Source organism: Micromys minutus, assembly GCF_963924665.1.
Source record: "Micromys minutus genome assembly, chromosome: 2".
Lineage (NCBI taxonomy): Eukaryota > Metazoa > Chordata > Mammalia > Rodentia > Muridae > Micromys > Micromys minutus.
The window spans coordinates 59,298,253-59,322,217 of NC_137971.1; the positions used below are offsets into that span (position 1 = coordinate 59,298,253).

The 23,965-nt window shown below is 48.8% G+C and overlaps 2 protein-coding genes across 5 annotated transcripts in view; both read left to right on the forward strand.

Annotated features, from left to right (window-relative positions):
• TUBGCP2 (tubulin gamma complex component 2) overlaps positions 1 to 10,552 on the forward strand; it is a 23,780-nt gene extending 13,228 nt beyond the window's left edge. For 2 of the 3 annotated variants that reach the window (XM_080912392.1, XM_080912393.1), the window contains exons 9-18: positions 567 to 712; positions 1,337 to 1,517; positions 1,787 to 1,967; positions 4,921 to 5,093; positions 5,368 to 5,496; positions 6,720 to 6,840; positions 7,136 to 7,279; positions 7,920 to 8,048; positions 9,372 to 9,535; positions 10,128 to 10,552. In XM_080912392.1, the coding sequence (XP_080768518.1) occupies positions 567 to 712; positions 1,337 to 1,517; positions 1,787 to 1,967; positions 4,921 to 5,093; positions 5,368 to 5,496; positions 6,720 to 6,840; positions 7,136 to 7,279; positions 7,920 to 8,048; positions 9,372 to 9,535; positions 10,128 to 10,263 (1,504 nt within the window). In that variant the 3' untranslated portion in view covers positions 10,264 to 10,552. The remainder of the gene's footprint in view (positions 1 to 566; positions 713 to 1,336; positions 1,518 to 1,786; positions 1,968 to 4,920; positions 5,094 to 5,367; positions 5,497 to 6,719; positions 6,841 to 7,135; positions 7,280 to 7,919; positions 8,049 to 9,371; positions 9,536 to 10,127) is intronic. The other variant, XM_080912394.1, reaches the window with a different exon arrangement.
• Positions 10,553 to 12,948: 2,396 nt separating this feature from the next.
• Positions 12,949 to 23,700, forward strand: ADAM8 (ADAM metallopeptidase domain 8; the record flags this gene model as incomplete). Of its 2 annotated transcripts, none has more annotated exons than XM_080911382.1 (24): positions 12,949 to 13,063; positions 14,048 to 14,151; positions 15,180 to 15,256; positions 15,399 to 15,477; positions 15,555 to 15,631; positions 15,943 to 16,126; positions 16,365 to 16,427; positions 16,509 to 16,580; positions 16,772 to 16,938; positions 17,078 to 17,159; positions 17,421 to 17,569; positions 17,650 to 17,827; positions 18,103 to 18,192; positions 18,305 to 18,494; positions 18,573 to 18,648; positions 18,897 to 19,062; positions 19,457 to 19,534; positions 19,844 to 19,937; positions 20,435 to 20,549; positions 21,159 to 21,318; positions 21,672 to 21,737; positions 21,996 to 22,046; positions 23,030 to 23,104; positions 23,480 to 23,700. In XM_080911382.1, the coding sequence occupies 24 exons, from the start codon at positions 13,024 to 13,026 to the stop codon at positions 23,528 to 23,530; spliced, it is 2,484 nt and encodes an 827-aa protein (XP_080767508.1). In that variant the 3' UTR covers positions 23,531 to 23,700. The 2 variants fall into 2 exon arrangements, with proteins under 2 accessions (XP_080767508.1, XP_080767509.1); XM_080911383.1 differs by having other exon boundaries at positions 13,024 to 13,063; positions 14,051 to 14,151.
• Between the last annotated feature and the right edge of the window lie 265 nt (positions 23,701 to 23,965).

Here is a 23,965-nt window from a genome sequence, read left to right on the forward strand (position 1 = left end):
CAGCTTGATCTTGTTAAGTGGGGAACAACAGTGTCTAAATCTGGAGCCCGTGTCCTCACTACTTCATGGAGTTGAGTAGTGTGCCACTACAGCATGGTGCCTTTGAATGTGTAAAGCAAATGATCAGTTTATAGAGAACTCTGTTCTCTTGTGCTAGGGATGAAACCCAGGCCTTGCATGTGCTCTTATAGGGTGGGCCTTGTGTTTCTTTATGGAGGGCCAAACAAAAAAATTTGGTGTGATGAGCCTAATAAGGGGTTCAGTTTCCTTCTGGCCACACAGGTAAATGGTTCATGAAACTCTGAGGGAGGGGTCTGGTTATGTTGTTGAGAAACCCATGTATCTGGGGCAAGTCATTCTGTGTCTATCCTGTGGCCATAATGGAAGAGTAGAGAAGAAGCCACCCAGCTTTGCCTTAAATTAGACACCTGCTCCCAAGTAAGGCTGGAGTTATCTTATTCAGCTCATAGTTGAGTGGTTGTGCAGGATGTTTTTGGAAGTATGTGGCCACCCCAACGTTGTCCAGGCTTGTCCTGTAGTGGCCTGAAATACTGTGTGACTTCCAGTGAGTTCATGGTGGAGGAGCATGAGCTGCGGAAGGAGAAGATACAGGAGGACTACAATGACAAGTACTGGGACCAGCGCTACACTGTGCTGCCACAGCAAATCCCATCCTTCCTGCAGAAGGTAGCAGGCAAGATCCTCAGCACAGGTGACTACTGCTTGGACCACTCTCCAAGGAAGTCAGTGGCCTCTTGATGCTGCATCATGGGACCCATGGGTCATCACAGCCTTACAGCCCCTCTGCCCCTGAAGATGGCTTAGCTGGGAATGGTCTACTACTCTGAGCTGCTAGACACTGGTTGTTGCTAATTTTTCATCACTTTATTCTGCCCCCTAGTCAGGAAGCTGTCTGCCTCAGACATAGCTTTCTATCTTGGGATTTTACACCTAAAACTCCATCACATAGCAACAAAAGCCATGAGGAACCCACACCTTCCAGGCCAGCTGCATCTTTTAGTTTCATTGCAAAGGTTAGGGGCTGATGTAGAGATTAGGCAAATCCTTGAGGCCTTGACATACATGCTCTGCTCTGAAAGCTGAACAGAATCAGAAAGGGCTAGGAGATTATTTAGCAATATAGCTCTTGAGGCTTTTCAGAATCCTTCCTATAAAAAACAGACCTGAAGAACCATTGCACAATCTTTCCAGGAAACAAATTGTACCTCGTGTCTGGCATACTTCCTCATGTTTGATTGTGGTCATAAAGGTCTAGGCCTGAGACTCAACACGTACAGGGATACTGGATCCGCCTTCCTTTTTTCCTTTGTTTCAGGAAAATACCTAAATGTGGTCAGAGAATGTGGTCATGATGTCACCTGTCCTGTAGCCAAAGAGATCATCTATACCCTCAAAGAGCGGGCTTATGTGGAGCAGATTGAGACGGCGTTCAATTACGCCAGCAAAGTGCTGCTGGACTTCCTCATGGAGGAGAAGGAGCTGGTGGCCCACTTGAGGTTGGACTTCACTTTGTATCCATGGGGCTGAAAGTAGAATGTTTCTCTTAGCAACTACATTTTTACCTCTATGCAGGCTCTCTGCAGCCTCAGTGTGAGGTGGCAGGGACTCAGTTCTCTAATTCTCAGACCATGCAACAGGTCTCTCTGCTCCTTGCTGTCAGCCCCTCCCCTGCCAGGCCTGAGCAGAGCAGCTCCATGTCTCAAACCTCTACCTTGTATGTTGAAGGCAGGGATCAGGTTATATGTTCACAACAACCCTGGCACAGGTCCATCAAGCGCTACTTCCTGATGGACCAGGGGGACTTCTTTGTGCACTTCATGGACCTGACTGAGGAGGAGCTCAGGAAGCCAGTGGAGGACATTACACCCACACGCCTGGAGGCGCTGTTGGAGCTGGCCCTGCGCATGAGCACTGCCAACACTGACCCCTTCAAAGACGACCTCAAGGTGAGTGCGCTGCTTGCCGTCATGGCGCCTTGCATCCTAACACTGGAGTGAACACATTGCCCGGCCCAATCAAGGTATCCTACTTCAGAGAGCACTGGCTTGCAAGCATTTTGATGTGAAGTTTGTGTCCGGTCTCACAGGAGACACTGCTTTGTACTTTCCCTGTGAGTTTGCTCCATGTCGGTGTCAGATTAGGCTGACCTCTCACAGAGTGTAGGTGACGGATGCTTTTGTGTTCTCAGGTTTGGGAAGTGGTGTGAGTTACTCAGTCTGTCCCTGGGCTCATTTCTCTGGGAGATCCTGCATCAAGCCTTCATTTCATGCAGGTTGAGGGCTTCTATAACGCTTGCTCCAGACTTCATCCTGGCCACCACTATGTTTCTGTTGCCATCAGCAGGGTGCGTGTTTGCTGTTGTGCAGTGAGAGAGCTATTACGGTTTCTTGGGCTAGCAGGAAGAGCTCCACTTTCATCTGAGTCCAGGGCTTTGTCTTTTCTCTTTCATGTAACTGAAAGCTGTCAGTTCCACTGATGTTTTTAAGAACTCAGTCTTGGTTTTATTACTTTATTCCTTATATTTATTTCTTCCTTTCTCTTCTTTGTTTCTATCAACTTGTTGTTCCTGTTAGCTTTGGGCTTACTTTCTGCTCATAGTTTCCTGAATTTTGAAGTTAGGTTATTTTAGCATGCTTTATTTTCACTTGTTTCAAGAGATTCTGTGATTTCTTCTTTAGTGATTTGTTTCCATTTAATTGTTAATGTTCAGTGTTTTCTTCTGTTGCTTAAGAGTTTTGTTTTTAATTTTTGTTTTATTTTATACGTGTGGGTATTTTGCCTGCACGTGTACTCATGCAGCACATGTGCACAGTGCCCGTGGAGGACAGAGGAAGGAATGGATTCTGAGAACTGGAGCTCCAGGCAGTTGTGGGCCACTGTGTGGTGCTGGGAACTGAACCTGGGTTCCCGGGAAGAGCACATCTCCAGCACTGTTACTTAGTTTTAACTTCACTGTTTAATGGAAGTTTTATAATGTATCATGATGGTCCTGGGATTCTACATGGGTTCTTCCTCTGCTTGGCAGGTCTTGGATGGTTCTCAGTGCTGTGCATCTGTTACTGTGCATCTATCAGCTTCCATCTATTACTGAGAGTGAGGCTGAGGCTCCACTGTTCTCATAGGACTTTGTTTTTCTTGCATTTCTGTTCTTCACTTCATATATTTCTGGATCTCTTAAGTGCAGGAGTAATTGTATAGGGCACACTATTCCTAGTGGCAGTCTGTAGTCTGATCATGCAGGTGGACCACACAAGAACCACCTCAGGTGCTGGCTGTGGGGCAAATGAGAGTCATGTCTGCTCACCGATGTCCTCATCTGTGCTCTTTGACAAGCAGAATTGGACTGCTCTCCACTTTCCTGACTGTTCAGAGGTGGTGAGCATTTGCTTCCTTCAGGAGGTCTTTGTGCTTCTTCCTTTATTCTTTATGCTTTGTTTTTTCTTGTCTTTTACATTTTGTGTCTTTTGGGACATATATTTATGTCTTATAGGAGCCTTTACCAAACGGACATGTGGTTGGCTCTAATAAGTATTTAGTTGTTAATGTAGACAGTACTGTTTGTCCATAATAATTACTGTCATGTATCTCACCAAGTATGCTTCAACTTCACAGATAAAATAAAAGGTCTTTACTCTTAAGATTTATTCAGTTTCTCCTTTGATTCCTCATCATAGTAACAACAGAAACATTTAAAATGTTATTTTGAAGTCTGGAGAAATGGGTTAGTCTTTCAAAGCTATCTAGGTTTCTATTGCTACGATAACACAGTGACCAAAAGCAGCTTGGGATGGGTTTATTTTAGGTTACGGTTCCACATCACACTCCATCAAATGGGTCCAGAGGCAGGAGCTGGTGAACAGGCCACAGAGGAGTGCTTCTTACTGCCTTGGACCTCATGGCTTACTCAGCCTGCTTTCTTATAAAACCTAAGACTAACAGTCCAAGGGTGTTACCACCCACATTAGCCTGGGTAATTCCACATCAGTCACTAATTAAGAAAATGCACTGCAGGGGACTGGAGAGAGGGCTCAGTGGTTAAGAGCACTGACTACTCTTCCAGAGGTCCTGAGTTCAATACCCAGCAACCACATGGTGGCTCACAACCATTTGTAATGGGATCCAATGCCCTCTTTTGGTGTGTCTGAAGACAGCTACAGTGTACTTTCATATATATAAAATAAATCTTTTTTAAAAAAGAAAGAAAACGCACTGCAGACCTACCTGTAGGCAAATTAAGGGCATTTTCTTGAGATTCTCTTTTTCCAAATGAGTCTCGTTTGTATCAGTTTAACAAAACTAGCACAAAAGTGTTGGCTGCTTTTGCAGAGGACCTGGGTTTGGTTCCCAGCTCCTAAATTGAGTAGCTTGTATCTTTGGTTCCAGTCTCTGATGCTCTCTTCTTACCTCCATAGGCACCAGATGTACACATTTTACTTACATACAAATACTCACAGATACACAAAATATAAAAATAAGTTTATAAAAAGCAAGTTTCCTTAATCTTCTCTTTCATTTTAATGGAAGGTGCTTTGATCTAATTTTTTTCCTGTGTGGTGCTGGGGATAGAACTTACCCATGCCAGGCAAGTGCTCACCAGTGCACAGCATACATTCCAACCTAACCTTTTCTTTTGGAGCAGGGTCTCTACATAGCTCTGGTTGCCTTGGAACTCACTATGTATACCAGACTGGCCTTGAACTCACATAGGTCTGCCTGCCTCTGTCTCCCAAGTGTTGGGATTAAAGGCATGGACCTCTATTTCTGGTTCTGACCTATTTTTTTAAATAACGGTTATCAGTGGGTGGTTAGCTTTAAGAAAGTTTCTTGCTTCCCAGCTTCATTCACGGATAGGTAAGGTCTAAGACAATTTTGTGTACATCTTTTCTTTTACTTCCCCAGATTGACCTGATGCCTCATGACCTTATCACTCAGCTTTTGCGGGTTCTGGCCATCGAGACCAAGCAGGAGAAGGCAATGACCCATGCTGACCCCACAGAGCTCACACTGAGTGGTCTGGAGGCCTTCTCCTTTGACTACATGGTCAAGTGGCCCTTGTCATTGATTATTAACAGGTGAGGCCTATGTGACCCAGGCATTTATGGTCAGGCAAGTGCTGACCACTGAGCTATACCCTGACCTTTCAGTTAAGGGTTTTCAATTGGTATTTAACCTCTATTAACTAGTATTAAGAAACTTGGTGCATTTTCAGCTCAGTACAGGGGGTGGGTGGGAGCCAGAACTGTCTGCAGAATGCTGGGTTGTTCTTGCTGTCTGTTGGTGCCAACCTGTAGACAGTCAGAAGTACAGGATACTTTGTCCAGATTCCTGACATGCCCCTCTTTGCAGGAAGGCACTCACCCGCTACCAGATGCTCTTCCGACACATGTTCTACTGCAAGCACGTGGAAAGGCAGCTCTGCAGTGTCTGGATCAGCAACAAGACAGCCAAGCAGTATGCGTTGCACTCTGCGAAGTGGTGTGTCTGTTTTGCCCTCTTACATTCTAAGAGAAGCAGCTCTGCCTTCTGGGTCTTTGAAAGCGCTGTTTGAAGTCCCTTCTAGCTTATCCATTTTCATGACTTTCCCACTAGCTATATACTCGCTGTCCAGATCCTCATAGGCCTGACTTCTAGGCTCTGTCTACAGCACACAAGCCCCTCCCTGTATTCCCTCTTCCTGAGTCCATAGGGCAGTAAGTACTAGGAAGTGCTCTAGTGACCTTTTGTACACTAGCGTGTGGAGCTGGCTGATGTTTAAAAGAAAGTTTGAGGGTAACATTTATTAAGAATTTGTCTCAGGAAACTGGAGAGGTGGCTCAGGGGTTAAGAGCATGCAATACTCTTGGAAATGGCCAAAGTTTTACTCCTTGTACCCACACTGAACAGCTCACTCATACCTGTAACTCCAGCTTCAAAGGATCCTCTTCTAGCTTCTGTGGGCATTTGCATTCATGTTGGGATGTTGCATACACACCACACATACATATAATTAAAAAGGGACTAGATCTGGGGAAAAGATTGACATCTTAGCTACTTTTCTACTGCTGTGATGAAACACCAAACCAAGACAAGGCATGAAAGGAAGTTTATTTTGGACTCGTGGTTCCCAAGGGATGAGAGTCCATCACCACCATGGCAAGGAACATGGCAGCCAGCGGGCAGAAATGGCAGCTGGAACAGCAGCTCAGAGCTCACGGCTTGAAGAGAAGCAGGAGGTAGTGAGAGTTTGCAAATGCTGCTAGTCTTTTGAAACCTCAAAGTCTACCCCCAGTAACATACTTCTTACAACAAGGCTACACATCCTAAGCCTCTCCAAACAGCCACCAACTGGGAACATGTCATTCAAACCTCCACATCTGCTCTGGGTGGTGTAGTTAGCTGCAGATCCTGCTCTATGTCTCCATGGTATGGCTAGTTGGCGCTCCCTTTTCAGCATGCAGGGGAATAAGAGTTGTACTGGGTAGGACATTTATGTGACACCCTGATGAAGCCAGAGGTGGGAATGGGTGTCCTCAGACCTCAGCACTGTAACATCTTGTTAATATCATTTGACCCTGTGTCTGAACTATCAGCATACAAGAGCTAGGGTCATGAGAGTCCGCTCTGCTGTGGAGTAGAGGATGGAAGCCATCATTAAGCGTTACACGTGTTTTGTGCTGAGTCTGCATTACCTCCTCAGTACCTGTTTCTTATGCACTCAGGTTTGCTGGTGCTTTCACTTTGCGGCAGCGAATGCTCAACTTTGTCCAGAATATTCAGTACTACATGATGTTTGAAGTGATGGAACCGACCTGGCACATCCTGGAGAAAAACCTGAAATCTGTGAGTTTCTCCTCTATAAGTTATAGCATCGGAAAGGCTCTTTCCCAGCCAGAGTGCATTTCATAGCACCATCATATGTAGCTAGGTGTCATGACAGCCACAAAAATGTCCACAGCTGCCCATCTGCCTGCTTGCTGCCCGTGTTCATGAGAAAGAGGAGACAGAGAAAGAAGGGAGAGAGACAAGTAGTCTCTAAGAAATCACAGGCCCATTGAGACAATGGCAGTGTCCAGGCAATAGAACTGAAAACCACACGCCCAGTATCTTTAGTGAAGTCTCGGGCCTTTGTTTGCAGGCCTCTAACATTGACGATGTCCTTGGCCACCACACAAGTTTCCTTGACAACTGCCTGAAGGACTGCATGCTGACCAACCCTGAGCTGCTGAAGGTTTTCTCCAAGCTGATGTCTGTGTGCGTCATGTTCACCAATTGTATGCAGGTGAGGACAAGGCAACATGTGCATGTGCGATGTCTAGGCTGTTGCCTCACGCTCCTCTGTCCCACAGCTTCTGCCCTTGCACAGCTCCTGGTCTTTGTGGCCAGTTCATATCATTCTGCCTGTGAAGCTTTTTAGGGCCTTATTTCTCACAACATCCATTGTGCTGATCTCTGTCTCAGACCTCCTCTGAATGCCTTTGTATTCATTTGTTAAAACTAAGTATTAAACGTGGCTGAACTTAGCACAAGCAGTTGTCCAAAATACGCAGAGAATGTCAGTGACAGAAGGGTAGTCTTGGGTCTCTGGGCTGAGGGTGCTGGGAGCGGGGTACTCTTTAGACAGCACTTTAGAGCAATCAGGAGGTAGAAGAGGTAGGAGGTGGGAAGCTCATTCCTTAGATGTTTAGGGGGCTTGTTAATTCCCACATAGGGAAACATGAGACAGCTACGTTCTTAGAAAACTCAATTGGTAGTCACTGAAAAAAATGTAGACCTGGGCATGCTAAGAATTAAAATCCTGTCTGCAGCTTTGTGTTCCTGTGTCTCTGGGTTGGCTACTGTGCCCCTGTTGGTACTTGCTGTCTTTTGTGGAGCACTGTGTGTGGAGCTAACCATAACTTTTCTTCATGACTCACCTTTAGAAATTTACACAAAGTATGAAACTGGACAGTGAGCTAGGCCGTCTGACACTGGATCAGGGTAGTGTGCAGGGGCTACCCACAGAGACTGAGCGGATTGAGGATCGCCCTCGGAAGGAGCCTACCAGGAAGGTATGTGGCCATAGGGCTTGTCCAGAAAGACCTTCCCACTCAATTGCTATAGTATTAGCATTGCAAACTTAAGAAAATAAAACCTTAAACAAGACAAACATTATAAAGCCAGGTATGGTGACTTATACCTAGAATCCCAGCACTTGGAAAGTGGAGGAAAGAAGATCATTTGTTCAGAACCAGGTTCAGCTCCATAACAAGTTTGACTAAAACAGAGACCTTCTATTCCCTGGCATTTACCTCTATGATGGGAAAAACACAGGTCCTGACAAAAGGTTCCAAACACAGCCACTAGAGTCTTCCTTCTCTACAATGAGCCTCCAGACATCTGGCCTCCAGAGTGTTGCGAAGCCATCTATACAACAGTATTGTGCAGGGCAGGCTAGGCTGCCCTAGAGCACAGAGTTTTGCCTGGCTAGCATGCTTTTCCCTGACTAGAGTAGTCAGTCGATCCAAATAACCTATGAAGCCTCTAGGAGTCCTAGTCAGGAGCTGGCAAATGGGAGATAATGTGAGAGTATGTGAGGGTGCTAAGCCAGGGCAGTAGGAGAGAGGTCTACCCTTGCTTGTTAGAGGCCGGGAGGAAAACAGCAGTCGCCCTAAAATCAGACACAGCCTAGAGAGGCCCCAGGGTGCTAGGCCTACTGCCCAAATGTTTCTCCATTTGCTGTGTTCTGTTCCCATCTTTTATAACATGGAAACAAAGCAGAACTAATTTTTTTAATTAAAAAAATAGGCTGGGGCTAGAGATGGCTAAGCAGTTAAGAGCATTGGCTGCTCTTCCAGAGGTCCTGAGTTCAATTCCCAGCAACCACATGGTGGCTCACAACCATCTATAATGGAGTCTGATGCCCTCTTCTGGTGTGTCTGAAGACAGTGACAGTGTACTCACATACATAATTTTTTTTAAAGAAGTGTTTGAGAAGATTTTGGACATGTGGCATTGCTCTAGAAAGTGTGTCACTAGAAATAAACTTAAAAAAAAAAAAACAAAAACAAAAAAACTAGGGAGGCTAGGTATAGTCACATGTACCAGCAGTCCCAACACTTGGAGGGTAGAGGTAGGAGGACTGGGCATTTAAATTAAGTTCAGAGCCAGCCTGGACAACATGAGACTCTGTCTCCAAAACAGAGAGGCAGAAGTGGTGGCACATGCCTGTGGTCCCAGCACTCAGGAGGCTGTGGTAGGAGACTCACAGGCCAGCCTGAAGTACAGTAGCGGCAGTCCATCTCAAAACTAAAAAGGAAATATAAACAAAATAACAAAGGGAAGAGCATGCTTGTCACTCCCTAGTAACCAGTACTAAGCTCCTTTATTTTCAGCATCTGTCTGAGCATATGGATACTCCTCAGCTGTCCTCTGGTTTTGAGGCCACCATCAACAACTTTGACAAAAACTTCTCTGCCCATCTTCTTGACTTGCTGGCCCGACTAAGTGTCTACAGCACCAGTGACTGTGAACATGGCATGGCCAGTGTCATTTCTAGGTAAGTAACACTTCCTGATTTTAAAGCCCAGCCCTGCCATCTGCTTTCAATACTACCCCTGTTCTCCACAGCCTCAGTGTTAGGTGCCAAAATCTGGGCAAAGGCTGTGGAAGGAAGGGGCCATCTGTGAATACTCTGGTTGGGGGGTGTTTGCTTACCAATGGGATAGGAAGGGGCTCTGGCTTCATCCAGGAATTGGATACCATTCCTGAATTGTCCTTTGGAAATTGCTAGTTCTTACACTGGGATCATTTGATGTCCTGTGCCACCCTCTAATGAGGTCTCTAGCACTGAAAATCTCAGCCAGGCTTACCAAGCCTGGGGCACCCTCATACTCCCATTGCCAGGAGATGCTGGGTAATGAACGCCATAACCAATGGCACACAGTAAGGCCCACCAGGATTGAGACCTGCTAGTGTACCCATGCATTGTCAGGTGGAGCGTGCCCCTTCCTCTGCCCTGAAGACGCCCTGGGTTGTATCTGCCACTGACCGTTGCCGCATGGACAACCAATGGCAGACCCTATGTATCTTCTCAGCCTGGGCTAGCTTCTGCCTGGAATTTTTCTAATGCCCCTTTTCCTCCTCTTAAGGCTAGATTTCAATGGTTTCTATGCGGAACGCCTGGAACGTCTGTCTGCAGAAAGGAGTCAGAAAGCTGCCCCCCAAGTGCCTATCCCAAGGGGACCCCAAGTACCAGCATCCAGGGTGGCCATTCCTGCGCAATGAGCTTATTTGTTAAATATCCTATTTCTGGAACATGAGTGTTGTGTGTTATTCCTGCTTAAATCTATACTCCCAGCACTGGGAGTAGAGTGGGCGGATTCCTCGGGCTTGCTGGCCAGCCAGTCTAGGTGAGTCATAAGCTCCAGGTTCCGTGAGGGACCCTTCTCAAGATAAACACATTAATTTAAAGAGAAGGTGGAGAGTAATAGAGGATAGTCTGGTGTCAGTCTCTCAGCTCCACATGCACAAGCACGGGCAAACACACACAAGTATGTACATGTACTCAACAAAAATAAAAGTGCAAGCTGCCTGTACCACAGTAAGGTAGCCCCAGACTTAACTGTTTGACTCTAAAACCCTGCGTGTGTTTGACTTAACTTCTTGCCTTTAAAATATAGTGAGTGTGTGCACATGTTGGGGGAGGTGGCTTTTTGCCTTAAAGACACAAGGTATTTGTGTGAGGAGCAATATAATTGGAAGATGCTGTGTAGAGATATAACAGCCTGGGGTTGGAAACTATATTCAGGAGCTTCCTTCGTGTCTAGCACTAGGGGGCGGCATTTCTCCTAACTGAAAATACCCTCTGCCAATGTGTACTCTGCTCTTCACCAAGAACCTTTAAGGTTTACCCTCTGAGGAGTATTCCTGAAGACAGACTAAGCTTCAAGCCAAAAGCTATTCTTGTCTGAACCAGGGCCTGGATGCCCTTTGTTGGATAACTGGCCTTGTGTTTTGGAAATTACTTAGCAAAGTGGCTAACAAGTTCTGTCATAGCTGCTAAGGCTTTCTGCTTCAGTCCTGGAGTGGACAATATGTCTATCCTTGATATGACACTCCCCTGCTCCGTGGTGGTCTACTCTAGCTAAGCTCTATAAATACACGTGTCCTTTACAGAATCCAGTTTTAAACACCTGTCATAGGAGGGCTTGGTGAATGAGAAAGTACTTGGAGCAGTGACAACTAGAGGTACCTCTCTTGGTTATTGTCCCTATGTAGATGATAAAACTGGTGGATGGCCCAGTCAGGGTTGACTAGCTAAGCAGCGCCCCTACCGCCTTTCCTGGGGTGCTTGGTTCTTCAGCCACACAGTTTCTTCTGCAGCATGTCCAGGCTTGTCTTAGTAAACATCTGTCTGCCAACCCTGTGTTGTCAAAAGGAATGCTAGACTGAGCAGAACAGCTTATTGGCCTGTCTCCAGGAGCCCAGAAACCCATGTCCCTGGACACTGACCTGCAGCTCCCAGGCTTACATGAGGCGGCACAACTCCAAACCCTCCAGAGCACCTGCTGGGTGAAGTTAGGAATAAGTTGAGTTTGCCTGATGAAGTGTGTACCCATCATTTCTAATGTATTTCTGCCAGTGTGAGGCCACATTGGCCCTCCTTGGTCCTGATTTTTTTTATTATATTCTATTCCTCCGCCTTCACTATGAATAGTTGGACTTAGAAGACAGTGGTTTGTACTGGCAACAGGTTTTGATTTTACCTTTGATTTGATTAAGAAAACATTCCTTGAACTTTCACTGTCACCCAACTTTGGTTGTAAGAGTATTTAAGATCCTGTGTATGTGGAAGTCAGCCTTACCCAAGAGCTCTGACTGCTACCTGTTATAGGCTGGTGTCAGTTCTAGCCCTAAACACTGTGCTGATACCTCAGGCAGCAGTTTGCTGGTGAGATTCCTAAGCCATTGCTACATCTCTGACCTTATCTCATTCACAAGGGCAGAGGGGTGGCAGTATCCTCTATGCCCCAGCTTAAATTCTTAGGTACAGACCCTGAGATATGACCCAAGACTCCAACCCAGCCCTGCAGTTTACCCTTATTTCTGAGCTGTCAGGCTCTGTTGGTAGTCTGGGTGTCTCCCTCTCCTCTTAGGTTACTTACCCCTTGTGGGGTGGATCTGTAGAGGCTGTGAGGTCTAACCACAGCTGTGCCCACAAGGATGTATAGAGAACATTGCCACAAATAATAAACAGGCTTGACTACGTTCCCAAGAGTCCTGGGTTCCCACAGTAACAGACCCACCTGGAGAAGCTGGAAACCAGGCCATGGTAGGGGTGCTGAAAGCTCTGGCTCTGAGTCAGCTCTACCTTTGGGACATAAAAGACAGGATCCAGGCATGTACAAAGAGCCTGGTCCGTCTGGACCCCTACAGTAAGGTTGGTAGGACCTCAAAGAATCAGTCGTGTTCCTCACCAGTGAAGCCTCATTAGCCTGGTGGAGCTGGGCAGGAGCTTTGGGAGTATCAGCTTGCCCCTGCCTGCATCTTTCGGATGCCCAGGAAGTCAGAGTCCCCTTCTGAAATGTCAGGCTCATAAGTCACTTCCCCTCCAAAAGTCATCTTCCTCTAGCTAGATAGACTCCACCCAACTAGCACTCGAAAAGCTCTGCCAGGGCTGGGACGCAATCCGTCTCCCCACCAGGCCTGGGAGCTTGTAGAATTGTAGAGTTGTTCAAGATGGTCCATTTGCCATCTCCATCTCCCATTAATTCTGTCCAAAATTGTGGGAGATCAATAGGAGACACAAAGTTACCTAGAAACTAATTGGGAGGAACTGCCCTGGAGGCTGGTTGCTGCCAGCAGGGCGTTGGTATAGAGGTGTACACTTCTTGCCCCGCCTTGCTCCACCCTACCCTGCCCCACAGCCCAGTGATTGGCCAGTTCTGATCAGTGGGAAGGGCTCTCAGAAAGAAGTACCAGACCAGTGATCAAGAGAGAGTACTTTGTGGAACCTCTAAGGGTTGGTGTGCCTCAGATTACATCATGCTTGGCATCTGGCTGCTCGGCATCTTATGGACACCAGGTAAGTGATGATTATTTGATTTCAAGGAACCTACTCAAGGCTTGATGGTCTGCCTAGTGGCCGTTTCCCATGATCAGGTCACTTTGCCTCCCTGGGGCTGGTCCCTGGATATTGAGAAAATAGATTCAGAAAAGATCAGAACTGAGGTTTTTCAAAAGTGAAGTGTAAGAGAAACTGGCTCCTGGAATTTTTTTCATTGAGCTAGTTACAGGAACAGTGACATCACTAGGCGTGGCACCCACAGGACAGCTTCCTTTGCTGCTGTAGAAGTTCCAGGCAGCAAGGTTCAACTGTGGGATCCTGGGGAATGCATAACTCTCTAGCTAGGTAGGGTCAGAAGTTAGAGGTGCAGTGGTCCCAGCTCTGTAGCAACATGGGGTCCTGCTTCCCAATGGGAAGCTTGGTTTTTCTGTCCTGGAGGGGCCCTGGCTCAAGTGGCCTCTTTCCTCTCAGTCATGGAACCCTGGAGTTAAGTAGCTGTGCCCCTTGTCTGTACAAGAGATCAATAGGTGTTCTCTAAAACTGGACCTGCCTACAGATAAGTAAGTGGTCTCTAAACTGGTCCCTCATCAGTTGTTGAGCAGGAAGTTTTCTGTTGGGAGAGGAAAGCCTGAGGGAGGACGAGCTTTCATCAATTAGATATGATCAGGTAACGAAGGATGAAATGGGGTCAACTCGAGATGTCTGGAAGGCAGACCAAAGGGCCTATATCTTCCTGTGTAGGTCCAGATAAGCACTGGGGAAGAGCAAGGTGTGTGGATGAGGTTCTTCTGGGCACTGTGCATAGGTGTTCTCGGCTCAGACAGCTTGACTCTTGTGTGATGGGCCTGGTTTTGGGCACAAAGCTCTTATCTGGGCCGTGGAGCCAGATCTCATTGCTGGTACTGAGCCTTGTGGTGATTCCCATGTAAGAGATAATACTGGCTAGACACTGCTTAAGGCAGGACAGCCCTCGCTGGACCTCTGACCTCCTTCCTCCTGTAGCAGTAGCCCCTGGACCTCCTTTGCCCCATGTGAAACAGTATGAGGTGGTATGGCCTCGGCGCCTAGCTACAACTCGCTCCCGCAGAACCCTGCCCTCCCTCTGGGTAAGTCTAACCATTAGCCTGGTTGCACAACCTGTTCCTGCAAAAGGCCCAGCAGACTCTGGGGGGACTACCCTGTTTGTGCTTCTGGGCATGACTATAATCCTCCTATGTTTACCACTTCCTTCCCTCCCCCCCCATCAGAGTCTAGAGCCCCCAAGGTAGGCACTAGGACCCACTCACTTCCTTGCTCCTTTCAAAACCATTGGCCCAGCCTGGAGAAGCCTCTCACCTGGGAAAGGTACAACAGATGTGCTGCCCCAGGCCACTCCCCAGTTTCAGTTGGCAATGGGTTGTTAGATTAGCAAGCAGCTGCTCACCCTAAAGCTATGTGCATACATTGATAACCTCTGGGCTTAGGATTTCCTGGAGCTGGGAACTGAGAACAGCAGATAGACCTCCATGAAGATTTCTGGCCCTGTCCTTGTTTGGCTCTTCAGAAAACATCTCTGCCTGGGCTTTCCTCTTTCCTGGTGTATGCTGTCCCGAGGGCGAGCTGGTCATACATGGTGTATGAGTGAGAGGTCAGAGAGTGAATAGCACACACCTGCTCTGAATCTCAGGCTGGACACCATAGCCAGCTGAGAAATACTGGTGCTGAGGCATCTGTGTGCCTTGCCCACCCCCGTGTTGCCCAGGATTTAGTGTCTATCTGGCCATGGCTGCCACTCCTACCCTGCTTTCTCTGGGAGTGTCATCATATCATATTATATCATATACCATATGTGTCATATATTATCATCATCACTATCACATCATTTTCATCACCAACATCATCCTTGTGAACAGATGGAGGAAATGGATCAAAGGGCCATGTTTTTTTTTTTTTTTTTTTTTTTTTTTTTTTTTTTTTGTTCCATCTGGAAGACTTGCTTTTCTTGTCCCTTCCAAACAGCTCAGCCTGTCCCAGCCACTACTTCCCTGCCTGAAACAAATGAATCCTCAAGGTCTAGGGAGGCTCTGCTTGGGGCTTTTGGCTATGCAAATCCCTGGCCTTAAGCTAAGGCCACTCACCCTGAATCCCCATCCAGGGCCTGTACCCAGAGAGTCTGAGCTATGCTCTTGGTACCAGTGGGCACGTTTTCACCCTGCACCTTCAAAAGAACAGGTAAGCAGATTCCGGCCCTTGGGTCAGTCTCTGAGTCCAGTGGGAAGTGAAGGCTCCTGTGTGCCAGAATCCTGGCCCAGACACCCTCTGGTAGCTACTCAGTGTGAGGTGGAATCAGGGAACTTCAATGGTTGCCTTCCAGGGACCTGCTGGGCTCAAGCTACACAGAGACCTACTCAGCTGCCAATGGCACTGAGGTGACAGAACAGCTGCAGGAGCAGGTATGGTGCCAGGCCAGCCTTCCCTGGGCCATCGAAATCAAGGCACCAAGGCTTATGCCCCTCACTCACTCCTTCAGGACCATTGCCTCTACCAGGGCCATGTGGAAGGGTACGAGGGCTCAGCTGCCAGTATTAGCACCTGTGCTGGCCTCAGGTATGTGCTGTAGACAGGAAGTCCCATTCTGCAGAAGGGTAAACCAAGGCAGTGAAAAGGGGGTCTTGGAATGAGAATTTTTTTTCTGTTGTGTTTGGAAGGGTTGGGCTCTTGCTTAGGTTCCATTGCTAATTGCCAGCCATGCCAAACCCTTGTGCCTTCTTGCCTCCTGTGTCTACAAGTCTGGTCATCTCCCACAAGGGTGTGAAGTGGATGTTCTGAGGCAGTAGGCATGGAGTACCTGTCCTCACAGATGGGCAGATAGAAACCAGCTGACTATACCCTCTGTTCATCTGGCTCTCCCACCTCAGGGGCTTTTTCCGAGTTGGGTCCACTGTTCACTTGATTGAGCCTCTGGATGCTGATGAAGAGGGGCAGCATGCCGTGTACCAGGCAAAGCATCTGCAACAAAAGGCTGGAACCTGTGGGGTCAACGACACCAGCCTGGATGACCTAGGGCCTCGGACCTTAGAAATCTACAAGGCTCAGCCCCGGGTGAGCATTATCCCGTTAGTCCAGCCCAGTCCCGGATCCCATGCTTGGGCATAGGCATGGCTCTCTACAGCCCCAAAGTAAACCCTATGCCCGGGGGTGGGCCTGGCTCAGCCTTGCAGGTCCAGGGAAATCCCACTACACTGGAGATGCCTAGACTTTGCCTCCCAACATAGAACTGAGCTCTGGGGTAGGTTGGGGTCGAGGCCAAAAGAGCTGATTGATTGGCCTCTTTCCCTAGAACTGGCTAATACCTAGAGAAACCCGCTATGTGGAGTTGTATGTGATCACAGACAGCCAAGAGGTATGGAATGCAGGGGCTGAATGGGCTGGATAAATTGGGGTGAGGTGGCCAGGTCCCATACTAAAGGTCTTATATTCCCAGTTCCAGAAGTTCCAGAGGAGCAGAGCGGCCGTGCGCCAGCGAGTGCTGGAGGTTGTAAACCATGTGGACAAGGTGGGTTGCACCAGGGGTGCTGACACTTGGAGAGAGGGTGCAGTGGTAGGAAGGGCAAGATAGCCAATCAAGAAGTGGGGCTAGTTCAGAGCTCTACACTGAGCACAGACCTCCCTGTGGAGAAATGGATGTAATGCCCCTATCCTTTCCTGTGCCTGCACTAACTCCAAGGGGCTGCTCCTCCTCTGCAGCTTTATCAGGAACTCAGTTTCAGAGTTGTCCTGGTGGGCCTGGAGATCTGGAACAAGGACAAATTCTACATCAGCCCTTATGCCAATGTTACGCTGGATAACTTCTTGTCCTGGAGGGAACAGAACTTGCTAGGGAAGCACCCACATGACAATGTGCAACTTATCACGTGAGTGGGTGGGCATACCCATATACCACAGTGAGACAGAACCAAGCGTCTGTAGAGTCTGGCCTCCAGGGCAGAGCTGTGCAGGGATGAAAAAAGGCAGGAACCTTGTCAAGGACATACCTGTCTTGTCTGTTTCTAGGGGGGTTGATTTCATTGGGACCACTGTTGGACTGGCTAAGGTGTCTGCCTTATGTTCCCGTCACTCGGGAGCTGTGAACCAGGTAAAAAGAGCTCTTACCCAAGCTTGCCAAACTGTCTAGTGGCAGTACAGTCAAACATGGTGACTGAGTTGTGGGGTAGAAGTGTCCACGTAGGTCCCTAAGACACCATGAATCAGTCACTTACTCTGGGGATGGGTTTAAACCTGGTTTTATGTTAGGGTGTTAGCAGGAAGCAGTATTGTGCCCATGGGCCCCCTAGGATGGCCAAGGACATGTGGATAAGATGGTAGCAAGACAGTGCTAATGAACATATCCTCGTAGGACCACTCCGAGAGCTCCATTGGTGTAGCATCCACCATGGCCCATGAGCTGGGCCACAATCTGGGCATGAGGCATGATGAGAGCATTCCAGGATGCTACTGTCCTATACCACGTGAGGGTGGTGGCTGCATCATGACTGAAAGCATCGGGTAAGGTCCTGGGGACATGTTGGGTGGGAAGGGACAGACTGGCATGTGCTCTTCCTAACACTGACATCCCTTACCCTTAGCTCCAAGTTCCCCAGGATATTCAGCAAGTGTAGCCAGAATGACCTAGAGTCATTCCTGACAAAACCCCAGACAGGCTGCCTGACCAATGTCCCAGATGTCAACCGGTTCGTGGGTGGCCCTGTGTGTGGAAACCTATTTGTGGAGCATGGGGAGCAATGTGACTGTGGTACACCTCAGGTCTGTCTCACCCCATCCTTACCCCTTGCTGGTCAGCTTCAATATTAGTGTAGGAGCCTCAATCTGAGGCTAGCCTCTTAGCCTGGTGTTATGTGCCCATACTTCATGTGGCCCTTGGAGTCACAAGTCACTACATTTACATTGAGTCCCTAATAACCTTTAAGGGAGTTGGAGATAAATTGGCTGCAGCCCCTTCCCAAGTGATCACTAAAAGCCTATTCATCCTAGAGCCAGGTCTGGCTAGGGTGTAGCTGCTCATACTGTTGTCCTCCTAGAATTGTCAAAACCCCTGCTGCAATGCCACCACTTGCCAGTTGGCCCAGGGGGCAGAGTGTGCCTATGGTGCCTGTTGTCACGACTGCAAGGTAAGTAAGTTGGGCTTCACCCAGGATCTGCTCCAGTTAAACCTGGGGGATTGGGATTCTTGTGAAGGCATCATGTAGGCCTGTCCTACAGTAAGCTTCTCTGTGGGACCAGGTGAAGCCAGCTGGTGAGCTGTGTCGTCCTATGAAGGACAAATGTGACCTGGAGGAGTTCTGTGATGGCAAGAAGCCAACATGTCCTGAAGATGCCTTCCAACAGAATGGTACTCCCTGTCCAGGGGGATACTGCTTTGATGGGAGCTGCCCCACACTGACACAGCAGTGCCAGGATCTGTGGGGGCCAGGTGAGGCAGACATTGGATGGGGGCCAGCTTGTGGAATGCCTATGACCTAAACCAGACTAACTTCTCCTGGCCCCCCAGGTGCCCGGGCAGCATCCGACTCCTGCTTTACTTTTAGCATCCCTCGGGGCTGCAATGGGAGGATGTACCCTGGCAGGTAAGCATCAAGGCCAAACTGTTGGAAGCTGGACATGGTATGTCTTTAATAGCAAGACTGGTCCACAGAGACTTGCTCACAGAGGCGGCCTGCTCTGAGAGGCAGGTGGTTCTCCTGGAGCCATCAACCTGAGCCCATCATCCTTGAGAAAGGAAAGGTCCTAGAGGCTGTCTCCTGCACTACCCAGGGGCCTGAAGCACTCAGAGACCCCAGGACACCCATGACCACAGCCTGCCCTCTGTCTGCAGGTTCAACCGATGTGGGGTGCTGTACTGCGAGGGAGGCCAGAAACCCCTTGAACGTTTCTCCTGCACTTTCTCTTCCCACCATGGAATCTGCCAAGCTCTCCGCACAGACAGCAACACTGACACCTATGAGCTGGTACTCCAGGGCACCAAGTGCGAGGAGGGAAAGGTAAGCTGAGGAGCATTTGAGTGCACGTCCAGGGCTGATGAAGATCAAATGTGCCTGTATGGGTCTCCAATAATGTTCTGTACAGACAGTGTTGGCTGGTAGAGGCATGTTCATGGAGCCTCTGTTATGCCCTAGTCAAAACTGAAAAGGGAACCTGGCAAATGGAGACACCTGTCTGGAGACCACCATATGCAAAGGGTCCCCAGGATCAGCCAGTCCTGTGCCACCTCATGGCTGAGCCCCCCCACACACACAGGTGCACATACAAGTCTGAAGGCATAGTCATCCTGATGTGTGACCACACTAGCTGTCCTGAACTTACCCTTACATTTGAGGATAGTGGAGTAGGGACTGGGCCTAGACCAGTGACCCAAGAGCCCCTTACACCTTCCAGGTTTGCATGGATGGAAGCTGCCAGGACCTCCACGTATACAGATCTGAAAACTGCTCTGCTAAATGCAACAACCATGGGGTACGTGTAGCCTCAGGTCATAGCACACCTACTGTCTAGTGCCTTTGAGCTCGGTGGCTGCCACCACTTGCCTGTGTAGTGAAACTGTGGCAAAGATGGCTATGGGTATAGAAATGTGGGCTCAAATTAGCCTATATCCTTCTGATGGTATCAACAAGGCCTCTCCAGGTGGCTTTCCACTGAGCTTGTGACCACAGAACGTGTGGTCACTGGGGAGAATTCCTTATAAGCTCAACAATGACATGTGTGCTGCAGTCTCCCCTGCTGCCCTGCAGGGTTCCTGTCCTTGAGGCCCTGCTTTCTCTCCAGGTATGCAACCACAAGAAGGAGTGCCACTGTCACTCAGGCTGGGCTCCACCCCACTGTGCACAGCTGCTGGCAAATGTACCAGGTGAGCAAGCAGGTAAGGTTCTGAGGCCCACTAGAGCTGGTATTTGTGGAGTACCAGCCTTCAGGGTGATTAGGATGGATCACATAATCTCTGCTTACCAAAGGTGACACAGTGCAGTGTCCTACTCAAAACAAGGTAGATGGCCTTGGCCCAGGCATCCAGGGCCACTTTCCACAACCCCCACAGTGTCTTCCTTCTCAGTGGTCACTGAGTCTGCGGCTGTCCACAGCACCACAGCCTCGGGGAACTGGCTAGGCCTCAACAGTGGCACTGTGGGGCTGGGACTCGCCACGACCACGTCTTCTAACCCACTGCTGGCGAGCCAGAAGAGTTGGTGTAATGTACTGGGCCCTCTGCTGGAGTCCTCAGGCTCTTGACCATATGTGGGGTGCGGGACCCAGGACATGGTCAAGGGGGACTGAGAAGGCTGCATCTCCCAAGGGCCCTCCCCAGCTCTTGATTCAACTGGTGCCCAGTCCTGGATGAACATATGGCTATGTGTCCCACAGCATCTACGAGCCGCTCAGTCAGTATGGTTGTGGTCTCGGTGATCCTGGTGGCTGCAGTGGTCATAGTGGCAGGCATCGTCATTTACCGAAAGGCCCCAAGACAAATCCAGAGGAGGTGAGGACATGGGGTGGTTGCAACATATTTACATGTGAGACACATACTTCCTGTAACTCGGAACTTGGGAAATGGCTTTGCTGATACTTATGAAAGAAAAAACATTGCTTCCATCAGCAAGCCCAGGCAGAGGCACTTAAGAGGACTTGGGATTCTCTGGGTGTTAGACAGGCCTGGGTGGGAAGCTCAGGAGACTCCCAGGGTCACTGCCACTACCACTGCTGCCAATACTTTTTCTCCTCTTCTTCCTCGTCTTCCTCTTTCTTCTCTTCCTCCTCCTCCTTCTTCAAGGCTGTAATCTGTGAGAGCAACAGATGGATATATGATAAATCCAGAGTCGTGACAACCCCCCTACCACTAGCCATGGCCACAAATGCCCCATCAGGTTTCCACTATGCCCTGTACCAAGATCTTAACCCCCCCAAGCTGACTGCCAAAGGACAGGTCCTCCAAGACTTGTTCCATGACCTCCTATGCTCACACAAGTGCCTGAGGCTACAGCTAGCATCCTGTACAGAGATGCCAGGCAGACTTGGGAGGCATGCCCAGGAGTGCTGGATTCTCTGTCTGGAAGTAACTATACCATTGCTTGTCTCTTTCTCTCTCCAGAACTGTGGCACCCAAGTCTACCACGGGGCTCTCCAACCCCCTATTCTACACAGGGGACAGCAGTCTGCCAGTTAAGAGCAGGCCTCCAGTCCCTCCTATGATGGCTTCTACCAACCAGCCCCCAAGACCCATAGTGAAACCAAAGAGGCCTCCCCCTGCAGTAAGTACTATCCTCTGACAGGTTCATGGGGCTGAAATGAGGGAGACTCAGGCTCTCCATCCTCTACCCCAGAAAATGACCCATTAGGGATAGTGAAGGCTTTTGTGCGAATTAACTTATGAGCCATGCAGTAGCCTGGAACCTCAAGAAGTGTCATAGTTGCCCCAAGGGTGAAGGACTAAGTCAAGACTTGCCTTCTAAGGATCGCTATTTAGAGTCTGGGTTTGAACTTGTGGGTTTGAGGGTTCTCAGACCCAAACTGTAAGAAGAGAATGCCCTTGCTGCTCCTTAAGTGTGGCAATGAAGCTGAGGAATGGGATGCTAGCCTTGGCTCACATCTCTGTCCCCTCAAGCCTCCAGGTGCTGTGTCCAGCCCACCACTCCCAGTTCCTGTTTATGCCCAAAAGGTACCAAATCAGGTAAGCCTTGGGAAACAGCCATATGTATTCTGGAGACACTGAAACATCTTGGGAGGTGGCATCTGGTGGTTGACTCTGTGGACCTGAAGCCCTAAGGAAACAGCTGCTTTACAGGGAACGTTGTTAACCCTGCCTAGTCAGGACATTAAATTGAACTTAAGGGCTGATTCAGAGAGCCTGGAAGGGAAAAGGTACTACCCTACTTCCTGGCCCTGAACTGGTCTAGTCTTTGGATCCTGATTCTTTTTTTCCCAACAGCTTAGACCTGATCCTCCCACCAAGCCCCTCCCAGAACTGAAACCCAAGCAGGTAAGGGGACAGCTTTGACTCTGAGGAGACCTTCCCTTTCTGCAAGCCTGTGGCCCTGTGTTCCAGAGACCAGCCTCCTACACTTTGCCTTGGGAGGAGGCTATAGTGATTTGGAAGGTCTCAAAATGCCACTGACTAAAGCTTTGAAAGTAGTGATTCATTCTTTCCTACCCACAGTGTTAGTGTCCTTCCCAGCAGGGTTCCAGGTGAACTTCTCTTAGCCCTAAAAGTGGGCTCCTACTTCTTAGAACCCACAAACACTACTGTAGTCAGCCTTGTGTGCATACCCTGGGGTCATAGCTGTGATGGTGGAGAACTTGTGTATGTGTGTGTGTACGTGCGTGTCTGGACAGGGACTAATTTTAGACTTACATAAGAGCTGAAAATCCCTTTAATCCTAACATTTGGGAGGCAGAAACAGTTGAATATCTGAATTCAAGGCCACCCTGGTCTACAGAGTGAGTCCAAGATAGCCAGGACTATACAGAAAAGCCTTGTCTCAAAACAAAACCAAACAAAACAAGGAAAAGGAAAAAAAGAAAAAGAAAATTTCATCCCAGGCACAGTCCCAACTGGCAGAATGGGGGCAGTGTGCAATGGTTTCTAGGCAAGGATTAAAGGAAACTGGATGAGGAAGAAGGCCAAGATGTGTTTAAAACCTACCAATGCCAGGGTACCATTCTCTCTAAGAGTGTGGACATGAAATGTGTTTTCATAGTTAGTTCTTTCCTTTTGAGCTCCTAAAGACCCACGTTCTGAAAACTTAGGAGCCTTTTGGGTAATGTGTGGGATATTGGGGAGGCTGCAAGATGAAGGGTTGGGACAGCTAGCCAAGAAGAGGAGCTCTGCCCGGTTCAGGCTTTATCTTCTGAGTGGGGAGGCCATGCAGGGCTTTCCTACTGAGCTATGTGAAGACAGCCTTCGGGGCTGGAGCTGAGCAGGAGGTGCTTAGGAAATGCTCAGCTGTGTCTGCTTCCTCCCAGGTCAAGCCAACCTTTGCACCCCCGACACCACCAGTCAAGCCTGGGACTAGAGGGACTGTGCCTGGAGCAACTCAGGTGAACCCTAGAGGGAAGGGAACCATCCTGCTGCTTATGGTACTGTTCTGGAGGGAGAGTAGCTGTTTTTGTTTTCTTAGCTGGTAAGCTTTGGTGGCATCTGAAAAGAAAATGGGAAAATCCTCAGTGACATGCTTGATGTCTGCTTTATAATCTGCCAGAACTTTCCAGTCCTTGCGGCTTTCAGGGGCTATCAAATTTTCTTTTTCACATGGCTGGTCTACACTATACATGAAATGTTAGAACAGCCATCTTGTGTAGTCGGCCATTCTGTTGTTAGGGGAAGTGGAAGTGTAAACGCTCTATGGGGATTTTCAGCTGTACCTCTCTCTTATCAGATCCCTCTTTAATATCAGTTTCCTTTTTTCTTGGCAGGGAGCTGGTGGGCCAAAGGTTGCTCTGAAGGTCCCCATCCAGAAGAGGTGACCAGCTAGGGCACCCCAGGGCCATCCCAGGGCCATCGTAGGCTTGTGGAAGTTTGGAGATACCTCTGCTCCTATAAACGTGCTCCTTCAGCAACAGCCCCTACCCAGACTGGACCTGCAGACAGTGTTCCTACTTCAGGAATAATCTCTCTCTGTGGCTCTTGCTGTCCAGCTGCCCTTCTGAACCAGTGTCCTCTCACTGGCCTTGGCTAGTTTAGCCCCTACGTCTACGTATGCTAGTTGCTAGGCAGGGCCAGCGTCGCCTGCAGTGAATGTGAGCAAATCTGTCTAAGTCTGTCTGTTTCTCGGTGGACAGAATGCTAGGAGTTCCCTCCCAGCAACCGGCCGTCGCTCAGTGACCCCTCCCCAAGGCACAGTTCTTGTATCTACATCCCACTCATGTGTGAAACTTAGGAAGGAAAAGCTGGCGACGTTC